The following is a 13,935-nucleotide window of genomic DNA, read 5'->3' on the forward strand; positions in this document are numbered from 1 at the left end:
AAGCACCGAACTCTGACTTCCACAAACACATTACAGTCTCCTGCATTTTGTTCTCTTCCTGTTTTTCTTCTCCACTGTGCAAGTAGCACATGGCCACTGCCCTAGTCAGCTCGGGTTGCTGAAACAAAACACCGCAGACTGGAGGCTTAAACGGCAGACATTTATTTTCTCAGAGTTCTGGAGATGGAGGTGATGGCAGGGTTGGTTTCTCCCAAGGCCCCTCTCCTTGGCTGGCAGACAGCCACCTTCTCACTGTGTCCTCACGTGGTTGTCCCTGAGACTGTGTGCAGGCACTTGGTGTCTCTTTTCTTATAAGGACACTGGTCATATTGGCTTAGGGCTCACCCTACTCACCCATTATGACTTCATTGAAGGCCCTAACCCTCTTTAAAAGACCCATCTCCAGGGATGCCTGGGTGGCTCAATCAGTTGAGTGTCCAACTCTTGATTTCACCTCAGACCATGATCCCAGGGTCGTGGGATCAAGTCCCAAATCGGACTCTGTGCTGACAGCAAGGAACCTGCTTGAGATTCTCTCTGTCTCTCTCTGCCTGCCCCTCCCCCACTCACACTGTCTCTCTCTCTCTCTCTCTCTCTCTCAAAATAAATAATTTTTTTTTAAAAGCCCCATCTTCAGATACAGGCACATTCCAAAGTACTGAGAGTTAGAGCTTCAACATGAGAATTTGGAGAGGACACAATTCAGTTCATAACAGTTATTACAGAACTATGAGAAAGCACAGAGAAGCAAAAACGTTTCTTTTGAATTACCCATTTTCCATCTCTCCAAAATAATCACTTTTGGTATATTTCTTTTGTAGGCTTTATTTCTCTGCCCATGTATTTACATATTATATGTAATAGACATATAACATAATATATATTTTTAATAAATAGGCTTTCTACTAATCTTAGTGTCTTGCATCTCACTGGTTTTCATTCCTAATGTATGTAGCGAGCAACTTTTTTTTTTAATTTTTTTTGATGTTTATTTATTTTGGAGCGGGGAGGGCAGAGAGAGCGGGGGGACACAGAATCCAAAGCAGGCTCCAGGCTCTGAGCTGTCAGCACAGAGCCCAACACAGGACTCAAACCCACAGACCGTGAGATCATGACCTGAGCCGAAGTCGGATGCTTAACCGATTGAGCCACTCAGGTGCCCCTGTAGTGAGCAACTTTTCTGTTGGTAGCTGTGCATCTTCATTAGCACTTTCACTGGCTGCACGTTATTCCACGTTACATTCGTACAAACAGTCACGCCATAACTTACTTTCCCAACTCCGTATTGTTAGAATACTGCATTGTCACTAAGAGGGAATATTTGTAAAACAGTGACTGTACATGATATCAAAATGATCAGATTTTCCTACTGTATTTTGTTTGAGTTTAAGATATTCTGCTTGAGTCTAAGTTAAAAATAGCACCTGAACAAGTTAGTTACCATAAGGTGACCCAAAACTGTCCCCAGGAGCAGCAGTCTCGATGAAAAGGTGTCTGTCTGCTGGTTGCATGCCCACTGCCACTCCCTGCCCATCGGAAGACCTGATTTCCGCCTACCATTTATTGACCTCCCTGGGTTACCTTCTTTGCAGAGCTCTGCAGTGCATGGCTAACAAGCTTTCCCCAATTCTGCATTATTCCAGGATATCGACATCTTCAGCTGCGAAATCTCCACAACGAAGTCTTGGAAATCTCTAGTTTATTCATAAACAGTAGGAGGATGGAAGAAAATTCCTCCAGCAGCACCACGCCGGCCTCTTTGGTAACTAAGTTCTATTTCACTCAGCATATTTGCAGGGATCGCTACACTGGGGATAGATAGACTTTCTTGTGGCACAGGAACCTGGTCAGTTAGAGTTATTAATTAGGTAGCAATGGAAATAATGACAACAACAGTAATGGCTGGCACTTGACACTGTCTAAGCACTTTACAACTATACTAATTCAGTTAATTCTGTCAGTAACTTTGTGAAATAGCTACGGTATCCTCTCCATTCCATACAGATGAGGAAGGTCAGAGCTAAGTATATCTAGGTCACACAGCTATAAACCCGTTACAGTAGTGCCAAAGCCCATACTCTTTTTTTTTTTTATTTAATGTTTACTTTATTATTTTTGAGGGACAGAGTGCAAGCCAGGGAGAGGCAGAGAGAGAGGGGGACAGAGGATCCGAAGCAGGCTCCACGCTGACAGCAGCGAGCCTGATGTGGGGCTCAAACTCACGAGCCGTGAGATCATGACCAGAGCTGAAGTCGGATGCTCAACTGACTGGCCACCCAGGTGCCCCCAAAGCCCACACTCTTAATGAGTGCATTATAGGCCTGCCAGGGAGATGAACCCAAAATAATAACATGGGGAAAAGACTAATTAAGCAAAGGTTGGGGAGATGCAGAATTGGCCCTCTTGGAAATGGGAAAGGAATGCCACAGAAAGGGTCACTATTACAGAATCTGTCTCTTAACAAGTTCCCTAGGTAAGGTCCATACCATTGAAGTTTGAGGACCACTGGGCCAGTACCCACCCCAGTAATGCAAGGTTGTTTATTTAAACAAGTACCACTGCTTTAATTAACTGGTTGATTCCATTATTTGAGGTTTAGAAATTAACTTAAAATGAGGGGCATCTGGGTGGCTGAGTAGATTAAGCTTCCAACTCTTGGTTTCAGCTCAGGTCATGATCTCACAGTTCATGAGTTTGAGCCTCACATCAGGCTCTGCACTGACAGCACGAAGCCTGCTTGGGATTCTCCCTCTCCCTCTCTTTATCTGCCCCTCCCCCTCAAAATAAATAAATAAACTTTAAAAAATACTAATAACAGGGGCGCCTGGGTGGCTCAGTCAGTTGAGCGTCCAACTTCAGCTAGGGTCATGATCTCACAGTTCATGGGTTTGGGCCCCGCATTGGGCTATGTGCTGACCGCTCAGAGCCTGGAGCCTGCTTCGGATTCTGTGTCTCCCTCTCTCTCTGCCCCTCCCCCGCTCATGCTCACTCTCTCTCTCTCAAAAAATAAACATTAAAAAAAATTGTTTAATAATAATAACAATAGAAGGGTGTCCATTGATTACCTCTTTACATGTTTAATATAACCTGTTCACCGTTGTGTCAATCTTATACTTCAACATAGTGCTAACAACCTGTGGAAAGGCACCCCGTATGCTCACAAATGGCGCTGGCTCGACCACTGCCATGGCCACCCATAATTCACCCAATTTTCTTCTCTGCTGTTCTTCCCCTCACCTCATCGGTGTCGTCTCTCTCTCCATCCTGACCTCATTTTCTCAGGTTCTCCTCCTTTTCCCTTCAGTGTGTGGCCAAAGTTGAGAACAACACTTGGCCAAGGTAGAGAGAGGTGTTGCCTCTACTTGTGCAGAGGACTGGGAAGCAGAGACAGGGCTGCCTAGGTATCGAAGGGCAAGAATCAGCTTTCACAAAGGGGAAGCAGAGCTTAGTGCCTGATTCTGGCTCAGTTTGCCTCGATACTTATTAGCACTGAAGATTCCACACATGCCATTGATGAACCATTTTTCCTCACAACACTTCTGACACCAAATGCATTGTGTATTTTCTTACACTGCTTCAACTCTGACAGCAGCTGGGTGTCCTGCCTTTCAATTTAATTCTGACAGGGTCTACCTGGAGTTAGCATCAGGTCCCAGAGTTAAGGGCTCAGTCCTATGGGACTGTCCCCACTTCAGGTGTCAGTGGCAAGTCCCAGGTTGTCACTGGTACTTCTGACTGACCAGCTACAAATTCAGGAGGTTTCCACAAACCCCTCCTCAGGTTCAGGAATTTTGTAGAATGACTCAGAGAACTCAGAAACGTGCTTTACTGTTACCAGTTTATTATAAGGACACAACGCAAGAGAAGTCAGATGGAAGAAATACATAGGGCAAAGGGGGTGTGAGGCCTCCGGCATCTCAATGTGTTCACCAACACAGAAGCTCTCGGAACCCCACCTTTTAGCGGTTTTAATGGAGCTTTATTGAAAAGGCATGATTGAGTATGTCATAGCCCATTGGTGAGTGACTCGACTCTCGGTAACGTCCCCCTCCTTGGAAGCCCCAGGTGGTGCTGAAAGTTCCCACCATCTGATCCCACCTCGGTCTTTCCAATGAGCACCTCCCATCCTGAAGCTGTCTAGGGGCCTCCAGCCATCGGCCATCTCATAACATGCAGGGAACATTCATCACTGCAGAGGTTCCAAGGGAGATGCGTGCCAGCGACTGTGAACAAAGACCAAATATTTATTTTTTATTGTACCACACCAGGCCATCCCTGGGTCCCAGGCAGCAGCAACACGTATGTGTTCTTTGACCACTGAAGTCATCACTCTCCATTGCTCAAGCCAATAACAGAAGATCATCCTGGACTTCTCCCTCCCTCTCACTGCCCCATTTAAGACTTGATAAGTCTATCTCCTTAGTGGTTTTCAAATCCATTCATCTCTGTCCATCACTACTGCTTTGACCCTCATCCATTCGCACCTGGCTCGTGGCAGTGAGTTTCTAACTGGCCTCTCCCTCTGAGCTTGAACCCCTCTGTCTGTCTGCTTAGCCACATCTAACTAAAACCTAAATCTGATCATGTCACTCCTGTGTTAGAAACCCTTCCTTGGTTCTCCACTGCTTTCAGAGTAAAATTTATACATGGACTGGGCAGAGACTCTGGGAAAACAGTGAGCTTATGAGTCATTTAAAGGGGCAGCCACTACCCTGCTCTCAGCTCCAGCTGCTGGTTGCCATGCAGTGTGGCCTGATCTTCTGGTTTCCAAGAGAGTCAGGACATCTGGATTTGCATAACTGTTGGCAGTGATTTCAACTTCCAAAAAATACAGTGCAGGCTAAACCATATAATTGAAATGTGCATTTTATAGTATACAAATCATATCTCAATAAAATGCATTAAATAATAGAAACACAGTGTGCAAGCAAAATAAAACAGCCAACTCCTTCCCCAAATAAAAATAAAGTACAAGTTCAACGAAACACTTAGGGCTTCGGGTCACTATTCCGCTCTCAGTGTAGCTCTTCCGGCCAGTTAGGAAGAGGCCTGCATGATTGTGCACCTGCTGGCTTCTCCAGCCACCCCCTCCACACCCCGGTCATGGAGCTTGTGGAGGCTCCCAGAATCCCCTGCTTCAGGCCACCTCCAAGCCTTTGCACACAGGCTGCATCAATATTTGGGGTGTTCTTGTTCCACTCTCCATCTTCTAAGTCACACTGGACTTCCAAGGTTTAGTTCAGATGATACCATTTTCAGGAGGTGCTCTCTGCTTTCCTCCAAACCTGGGATCTGCCCCCTCCTCTGGGTTCCCAAGGAACTTAGCATACTGCTGACAGTTGTCCATTTTCTTTTCTGATTCATTCCACTGGGTGCCCTTGAGGGCAGGGATAAGGTCCTCTTTCTGGGATAATGTCCCAGGGCCAGACATAGTGTCCGATTCACTATCAACTCTCCATAAATGAATTTTGTATTTTGAGTGAATGAATATATCTTAATATATAAAATGCTCAAAAGTTGTGAGTTACACACCTCCCCAGCTCTTCCTAAAACAGAAATACTTTTCATATTATGCTTATCTGTGTGCCTGGGCGGAGAGTGCTCTAAGCCTGGAATAGTCTATCATCTTACCAACCAAAATTCTAACCCAAGGCCCTGAGGAAAGAGGGAACTCAATAGACACTGTTGAAGGTCAGTTCATAAGTAAGGACTAACATACACTTCAGATAATACCAGTCTCCTAATTATGATGGAAAGAGTCACTTTCCATTTATTTTAAATAAATAAATTTTAAATAAATAAATTAGTATTTTGGTGGTATGCTGCTAATATCCTCACTAGACTGTTAAGGAAGATGCACCATCGCCTCTTCAGCGACAAACAGAAGTATCAGGTTGTAAAAGAATGGTCTTCTTTTGCATTTACATGTCCCTCTACAGACTTCTAAGAACTAGTACTTGTGTACTGAATATAGCCTAGAAATAACATGAGAATGAGAATGAGAATGAGAATGAGAATGAGAATGAATGAGAAACCATGTGGTCTTCCTTGACAGATGTTTAATTCAGAAGAAAGAAAATGTTTGCAGGCTCACAGAGTCACGGTGCATGGGGTCCCAGGTCCAGAGCCCTTTACTGTTTTCTCCATAAGTGGAGGCACCAAAGCAAAGCAGCTTCTCCAACAAGTAAGTCCACTGAGGCCATGGTTGGGAGAATCCGTCATCTAATATGTATGGAGGGGTGTGTGTGTGTGTGTGTGTGTGTGTGTGTGTGTGTGTGTGTAAATGCAGGTGTAAGCATACACACACACACAAAAGTCCATGTTGATGATCTGCCTTTTGATTATTTGTGTAATTCAACACTGAGATCCACCATAAGAATGATCTGGGAGGTCATGGTACCATTAGATAAGCTAACCTACAGAGAGAGACAGAGCATGAGCAGGGGAGGGTCAGAGAGAAAGACACAGAATCCAAATCAGGCTCCAGGCTCTGAGCTGCCAGCACAGAGCCTGATGCGGGGCTCAAACTCATAAACCATGAGATCATGACCTGAGCCAATGTCAGTCACTTAACCGACTGAGCCACCCAGGCGCCCCTAGAAAAGAATTTTTAACAAGTCTTCAAACACATAAGAAAACACTAGGCTCAAGATGGATAAGGACCAAAATGAGTGGCTTTCCAATCGTGTATTCTTTCCCTCTAAGGCTAGACACGGGCCCCATCTTTCTTCTTAATGTGGAGCTTACTAATCAGTCAGAATTTGCACACAAGCTGAATGAAGTTTGTCGTCCTAGGAGTTAGATCAAGTTTTTAGAGCATCAGGATGGACGGCGGCCAAGAAGACATTGCTTCAGCCCCTCTAGCCTTAGGCCTTTATCTGGCCTAATTGGGCAGCCCCATTGTCCCCCTTCCCCTGGCACTTGATCTTAACCCTTGAGGTCCTACCCCTCTGGTAGTGCAAAGAGGCCCGCAGGGCCTGACCCAGGAGAATGAGAGCCTGTTACCCCAAAACCTGCAGCAGCATCACTGGCCTTAGTCCCCTCATGTGGTGCCACTTCTGCTCGGGATCGCCCCCAGAGATTCCTGTGGCTTTCTGTAAGCAGGGACACCACCCCACCCCCCCCCCCCCCACAACCCGGGAGGACGTGTGAGAGTGAGAAAGCCAGAAACCAAGCAACATCCGGAGGGGGCAGCTCCTCAAATGGACAGACAGCCCCATGTGTAACGTCTTTTCTCTTCACACTGGAAGCCCCACCTCGGATTGACACAGTGACCTAATATCCTTGCAGCACTGACTACAGACCAAGTGCTGGGGTGAAGGGAGCTGCATCTTCCTGAGAATCTTCTGTCCTCACCATCCTCGGTTCATTCCACTTTTCCTCCAGGCCAGATGAAGTAGTGCCAAGTGTGGACTCTAGGAGTTGCATCACTGGCAGGGGCGAGGAGAAGGGTGCTTGCCTAATCCAGACCAGATGGTGGCAACCTTCTCTGTCCCCACTTGGAGTGGAATGTGCGGTCACTAACTTATAGGAGTGTGATGGTAACTGGCATTTATTGAGTTCTCGTATGTGCCGGTGTTATGCTTTCTAACCAGTGCCTCAATCATGAAACGAAATGAGGAGGTTGTTACTCTTAACTGTTCCCATTTTATGGATGGGGAAACTGAGTCTCTAAGGGGTTAAATACCTTGTCCAACACCTCACAGCCAATAAGTATCAAAGGCAGACCTCAGACCCAGGTCTGTCTGGCTCCAGAGCCTTGTCCCAGCCACTCTGACCGCCTGGGTAAGTAACCAACAAAGAAAAACAAGCTTGTAGGCACAGTGTCAGGACTTAATTGAAAGGAGAATTCCCAGGAACTTAGATCAGATGAGATTAGAAGACAAGTATTTCTAACATGAGAAAAAGAACGGTGCTGGTAAAAGCTATGCTAGGTTCTTTGCCATTGGTCCTGTGTTACAAGATTACAGAGAGCTAAATTCATGGATTGAGAAGCATAAAGTCTGTAATTCAGTAGAAGCTCTCATTCCAGCTGTGGGAAAAATAGTTATGCTGTCTGGGGATTATGAATAAATTGTGTCGTTGCCCAGAATGAACATAAACAATCCTTCTTGGACATAAGAGAGTTCTTAGGTCTTCCAAAAAGAATTATTCAACACTGCAGAGTAAGTTTCACTTATAAATTACACATCAGACCTATGTAAACACCATGAGAATAGGTTTCTTTTGTGTGTGAGTGTGTGTGTGTTTTATTCAAGTATAGTTAACATACAGTGTTATATTAGTTTCAGGTTTCTATACAGGACTCAGTGCTCATCAGGATAAGTATAGTCTTTAATCCCTAGTTCCTATTTCACCCATTCCCCACACACCCACCCACCCACCCACCTCCCCTCTGCTAACCATCAATTTGTTCTCTGTACAAAACTGGCTTATTTTGAATTAAAGTTTTGCCTTTGCTTTTTCTTTAGATTCTGACCACTGAACAAGACACCAAACCTATCATCACAGACTATTTTTTGATGGAAGAAAAATATTTTATATCTAAAGAAAAGAATGAATGCAGGAAACAACCGTTCCAGAGAGTCATTGGTCCAGAGGAAGAGATTATGCAGATTTTAAGCAGCTGGTTTCCAGAGGAAGGATATGTTGGCAGGATTGTCTTAAAAACCCAGCAGGAAGTAAGTGTGTCTCACACCGTAACAACTCAGGGTGTGATTAACCACCTCACCACTGGCCACCTCCCTCGATTCAGAATTTATCATTGCAACCTGATTTATGTTATTCTTCTTTTTTTTTTTATTTAAAAAAAAAAAATTTTTTTTAACGTTTTTATTCATTTTCGAGACAGAGAGAGACAGAGCATGAATGGGGGAGGGTCAGAGAGAGGGAGACACAGAATCTGAAACAGGCTCCGGGCTCTGAGCTGTCAGCACAGGGGCCTGATACGGGGCTCGAACTCACGGACCGCGAGATCGTGACCTGAGCCGAAGTCGGCGGTCAACCGACTGAGCCACCCAGGCGCCCCTATGTTATTCTTCTTAAGTAAATGGGGAGAAATGATTTTATTCTTCTGCACCTATTCAGAATGTTATCTCTAAGTTACAGAAATTCAGTCTAAAAACCATCTCTTGTAAAAGAAAGGGAGCAAGAATTCAAAGGATTCCTCATGCTTGTCATCAACTGTGGGTCCAGGCTTTGATTTATATGTGAAAAGGCATTGTCATAAGGGTCACAGGACCGTGTCATGCTAGTCCCGTTGGTATTTTACATTTGGGAATTGGTTGCCTTCTTGTTCGTGCCTGTTAAAGTTTTAGCTAATAAAAAGTTCTGTGTTTTTAGGTAGAGCAGTAGTTCTTTGAAAATATTCTGAAACTTCACACAAAGCAAAGTATTCTCAGCTTTGATCAGAGTTAGTAAGAATTTACGTTATGTTCACTAACATTCCTGTGATCATTCGCATGAAGGAAAATAATATAGCAACTTCCTGTCAGCTCTACATTGATTAGTTCCTTTTCAAGTTTGTGGATGGAGTACTGATTTTTTTTTTTTTTGAATAAACTGTTAAGAGCCCACTAACTTACTGCCATTTTTTTAAATGACATAAAGTCACTGCTCCACCATAGATGTTCAGGCCTCATGATATGTCAGTAATGAGGGAGTGGAGTCAATTCAACAATTAGATTAAACAAATATTTATTGAGCACCTAATACATGCCAAGCCCTGTTCTGGGCACATGTAATAGAGCTTGGTTGGTAAAATGCCCATTGGTGACCCATGATGTTGGGACACAGTGGAGATGATAAAGAGCCAGTTTTCAGCGTCATGTGCCACTTTTTCACTCTGCACCGAACGGTGAACATGGCCTGCATCGTACTCCACAGACCTCCAACATCTGCTCTGGGAACCACAGCCACTGCCTTTCTTCCTAACCTTGCCTTAGACCATAAAAGGACACTCCAGTTAAGCAAAGAAATGTAATCGTCTCCCCAACCTCCTCTCCCTATAAGACATACACATTGCAAAGGCAGGTAATGAGCAGTTCTGATGATAATAGCTTTATGAGAAAATGTCAGAGGCCTTAGCTGGACTTTTGAAGCCTTCTTCAGTTTCTCTCTAAATTTTTCTGTATTTTTTCTCGTTGACTTGCCTCATTCTTTAGCTACAGGTAAAAAAATGTCCTCTAAGTGATAAGGTCAGCAAGCAAATTTTCAAACCATATATTTGCATAATGATTTACCGTGTTCAAAGTTCTCACTCACTACTTTTTTGAATGATCTCATGAGGTAATGGAAACCATTTCGCACATAGGAAATTGAGGTTCACAGAGGTTAAATCGTGACAAAGTGAGAAGTAGAAAGAACTCAGGTCTGTGGCTTCGAAAGTCAGTGTCCTTGCCCCATCCTGTGCTGCCAGGGCTGGTGATGAGTCAGCCTTCCTGGACCATGGCACCCAGCACTGTGGGGGCAGTGGGAGGCAGTGAGCAAGAGGGAACGTGGGCAGGCTCTTGAGTGTCTTATAGTTAGAAGGGCTGGGGAGGTTAAGAATGCCCATATGCAACTTAAGGTGTATATGAAAACAGGCTATAGAGACCTCAGGAATAAATACTTAACAAGGGCTAGTGGACGAGAAGCATTTTGAACAATAAGGGGAATGAGTTAGAAGGGAAGGCTAACAAACATGTTCTGATGGGGAGAATACAGCAAACTCTCCTGTCTGTGCCTTGGTGAAGAGATTTTTTGAAATGACTGACATGTATCTCCAAAGATAACAAATCACATTTAATGTGTCTCGGGTGACCTGGTACATCGTGGCACACACATATTTACTGACTGAATAAGTGAATTCAGCAAGTATTGAATGCAAGCAGACACTAGTATAGTTGATAGATCTGGGCTATATGTATTTCCATTTATTTCATTCTGTGGAACTAGTAAGATAAATAAGCAATTTTCCCATATATTCAGAGTCCCCAAACTGTTATCCATGACCTCTGATCTCTCCTCCTTGCCTGCCTTTTATAGTTTTCTTGTCTTCTAGGTTCTCAAGCTGTCAGGATCACATCTTCCTGTGGTCAATATGCCTTCCTATGACACCTGCTGGATTTGAAATCAGACAGACCTGGCTCTGCCACAAATTAAATGACCTTGGACAGCTCATTTAACTTCTGTAAACCTCTGTGCCCTAATTTGTAAATCTGTGATTGAAAAAGATTAACATGAGCCTCATGCCAAACATATAGACAATATGTAGAAAAATGCTTAGTAAGCTGTAAAGAACTGTAAGTGAGGACTGTTGTTCTGGTCATAACCTGTGCCTTCTAATGGGGCAGAAAACTCCCTAAAAATAAATAAGTTCTGAGAGAGGCTCTGAGGAGGTCTCTTAAAAGTAATGTTTATTGCATAGTTATTGAGATATTTTATGTGTGCATTAGAACTTTTTTGTTTTCATATTTGCTTGCTTCCTGGTTTTCAAGATACGGATTATAAATTATGTCAGATGAATTACCACCCAACCCCACTCTCAGACTGGTTAAATATATCATGGTCAACACAATGACATATTACACAGCTAAATCTCTAATAATTGACATGAAATGAACACCACAATCTTTTAAGTGGGGAGGAAAAAACAAGCTGCAGAACATTATATGAAGTACAATCTCAGTTTATGTAGTAAAAATGGACAGTAACTCTCCCCTCCCAACACCCCTAATATAACGGATGGGGTCCAAAAACATCAGTCATGAAAATTTTAGGGACCATGATTGTATGATTAATGATATGACTGGGGTGAGCCTGTGGGGCCAGAAGCTCCTGCAACCCAAGTCCTTTCTGGTCCTGGTTGCAGTTTGGCGCCACCTGGTGGCAGTTATCCATTCTGCCTCAGTATCAAAGGGGACAATTCTGGATCCTATGGCTGGCTGGTTGGAACCTCCAGGATAGTTAGTGACAACGATTCTTGGATTTTTCTTGGATTAGTTAGGACCATTTCAGTCATTTCAGTGGCTTGACCTGAGATCAGGCTAGGAGAATGCTGGAATCGAAGGACTCTCCTGCTAAATGCTCTCTTCCTGAGATGAGGTTGCCTCTTCCCCTTCAGACCTCCCCCTTGCAGAAGATAACTGTAAGCTAATAGGGCTAAAAAAAAGGGGGGGCGGGGGAGCCATTTGACAATCATATTCTATCTAAATTCACGTAATTCCAGGGTTTCATAGTATATATATATATTCACATATACAAAAATATACGTGTACATTCACAGCACATGTTTAGAAGCATATATAACCTAACAACAGTGGTTTTTTTGTAGGGAATGAGATGAGACACAGAAGGGAAAAAGTTGATAATGGGGAAAGCTTGGCTTTTTATTGATCTATTTCTATACTGTTTGAAAATTTTTAATGATACATATGCCTATAGATATATCTAAATATATATTTTATATATATAGCTCCATGTGTAAAATTTGCTAAAAGCCAATTAACCTGATGACCAATTCTCATAACTATTGAGAATTTTGTCAACATTCGTTTCAGTGTGACCTACCTCCAGCCATTGGTTCCGCCTTTCCGCTGTAGTTCCTGTTCTTCCAGCCTGGCTGAATGCCAGTTTGCACATTTCATTGTTCAGATCTCCAGCATTTCTTAAATGCTCAAGGCCTGTGTAGGGCATGAACGGGCTTTCTCCTAAATGTAATTTACTGTGTTCTTACTTGACTTTTAATATTTGGCAAAATGGTGTATTGTCCTTTTCCAAATTTGTCTACAGTTGACTGGGACTCAAAATCCACTGGCAGTAGGAGCAGATCTATTGGCTTATTTTGAGCCAGGTCCTTATTAGTCTGTCAATATCAGCAGAAATACCCACATTACTTTCTTCCTCTCAGAAGATACGTGTATCCTTTAGAATAGTTTATGAAATATTAACTAGTGTATGAAATATAAAGCTAAGATATAGTTTCCACATTGCCAAGATATAGCTCACATTTTTGCTAGGTTTTTCTTTTTCACTCTACATCATCTTACCATTTACTCACACTTTTCATCTCTTTAAACACAGAACCTAGAAGAGAAAAGCATTGTTCAAGATGACAAAGAGGTGACCTTGAGCTCAGAGGAGGAGAGTTTCTTTGTTCAAGTGCACGATGTTTCTCCAGAGCAACCTCGAACGGTCATCAAAGCACCCCGTGTCAGCACCGCACAGGACGTCATTCAGCAGGTGAAACCCTCTCCCTTGCTTGCCTCAGCTCCTCAGTGTAAATCACTAGGACAAATCTGATGTCAGCCCATTTTATGAGTGAAGTTCTAGAACAATGGGGATCTGAAGAGGGAGAGTGTGCCTCTTACAGTTGGAAAATACTAGTTCATTCCTTCAGCAGACACTCACCTAGTATCTACCATGAGTCTGGCTCTCTGTGAAGTGTTGATAACAGACTGAGGTAGGAACTCCACAGAGTAGTAATTTTATTGCCCCAGACATGCCTAAGCCAATCCTAAAGACTGTCTCTCAAAGATCCTACAGAAGACATGCTGGAGGCCTTCTCTGGCCCTTTCCCTCCTCTAAGTCATACTTCTTGGTGCACATGGTTTCAGAGAACTATACTTCCTTCCTTCAAGCTTTGTAATGGTTTGTGTTTATTAAACACCCATTTGAGAAGTGGTATAGCATAATGGTTAACAGCACAGAAGACTCTAGATCAAATTACTCCAGGTTCAAACCCCAGCTCTACTTTTTAAAAAATTTTTTAAACTTATTAATTTTTAAAATTTACATCCAAATTAGTTAACATATAGCGCAGTAATGATTTCAGGAGAATTTAGTGACTCATCGCTTACATATAACACCCAGTGCTTATCCCTACAAGTGTTCTCCTTAATGCCTCTTGCCCAATTAGCCCATTCCCCCACCCACAACCCTTCCAGTAACCCTTGG

At 43.3% G+C, this 13,935-nt stretch overlaps 2 protein-coding genes across 2 annotated transcripts in view; one reads left to right on the plus strand and one right to left on the minus strand.

Moving 5' to 3' along the window:
* LOC102949488 (1-phosphatidylinositol 4,5-bisphosphate phosphodiesterase epsilon-1) overlaps positions 1-13,935 on the plus strand; it is a 225,516-nt gene that overhangs the window by 205,373 nt on the left and 6,208 nt on the right. The window contains 4 exon segments of the mRNA XM_042959866.1: positions 1,644-1,762; positions 6,056-6,184; positions 8,472-8,681; positions 13,063-13,221. Coding sequence (XP_042815800.1) covers positions 1,644-1,762; positions 6,056-6,184; positions 8,472-8,681; positions 13,063-13,221 — 617 coding nt within the window.
* Positions 3,897-13,935, minus strand: part of NOC3L (NOC3 like DNA replication regulator) — a 52,014-nt gene continuing 41,975 nt past the window's right edge. Inside the window, exon 22 of the mRNA XM_007080106.3 lies at positions 3,897-4,223. Within this exon, the coding sequence (XP_007080168.2) occupies positions 4,187-4,223 (37 nt within the window). The 3' untranslated portion in view covers positions 3,897-4,186. The remainder of the gene's footprint in view (positions 4,224-13,935) is intronic.

This window comes from Panthera tigris, chromosome D2 (genome assembly GCF_018350195.1).
Source record: "Panthera tigris isolate Pti1 chromosome D2, P.tigris_Pti1_mat1.1, whole genome shotgun sequence".
Lineage (NCBI taxonomy): Eukaryota > Metazoa > Chordata > Mammalia > Carnivora > Felidae > Panthera > Panthera tigris.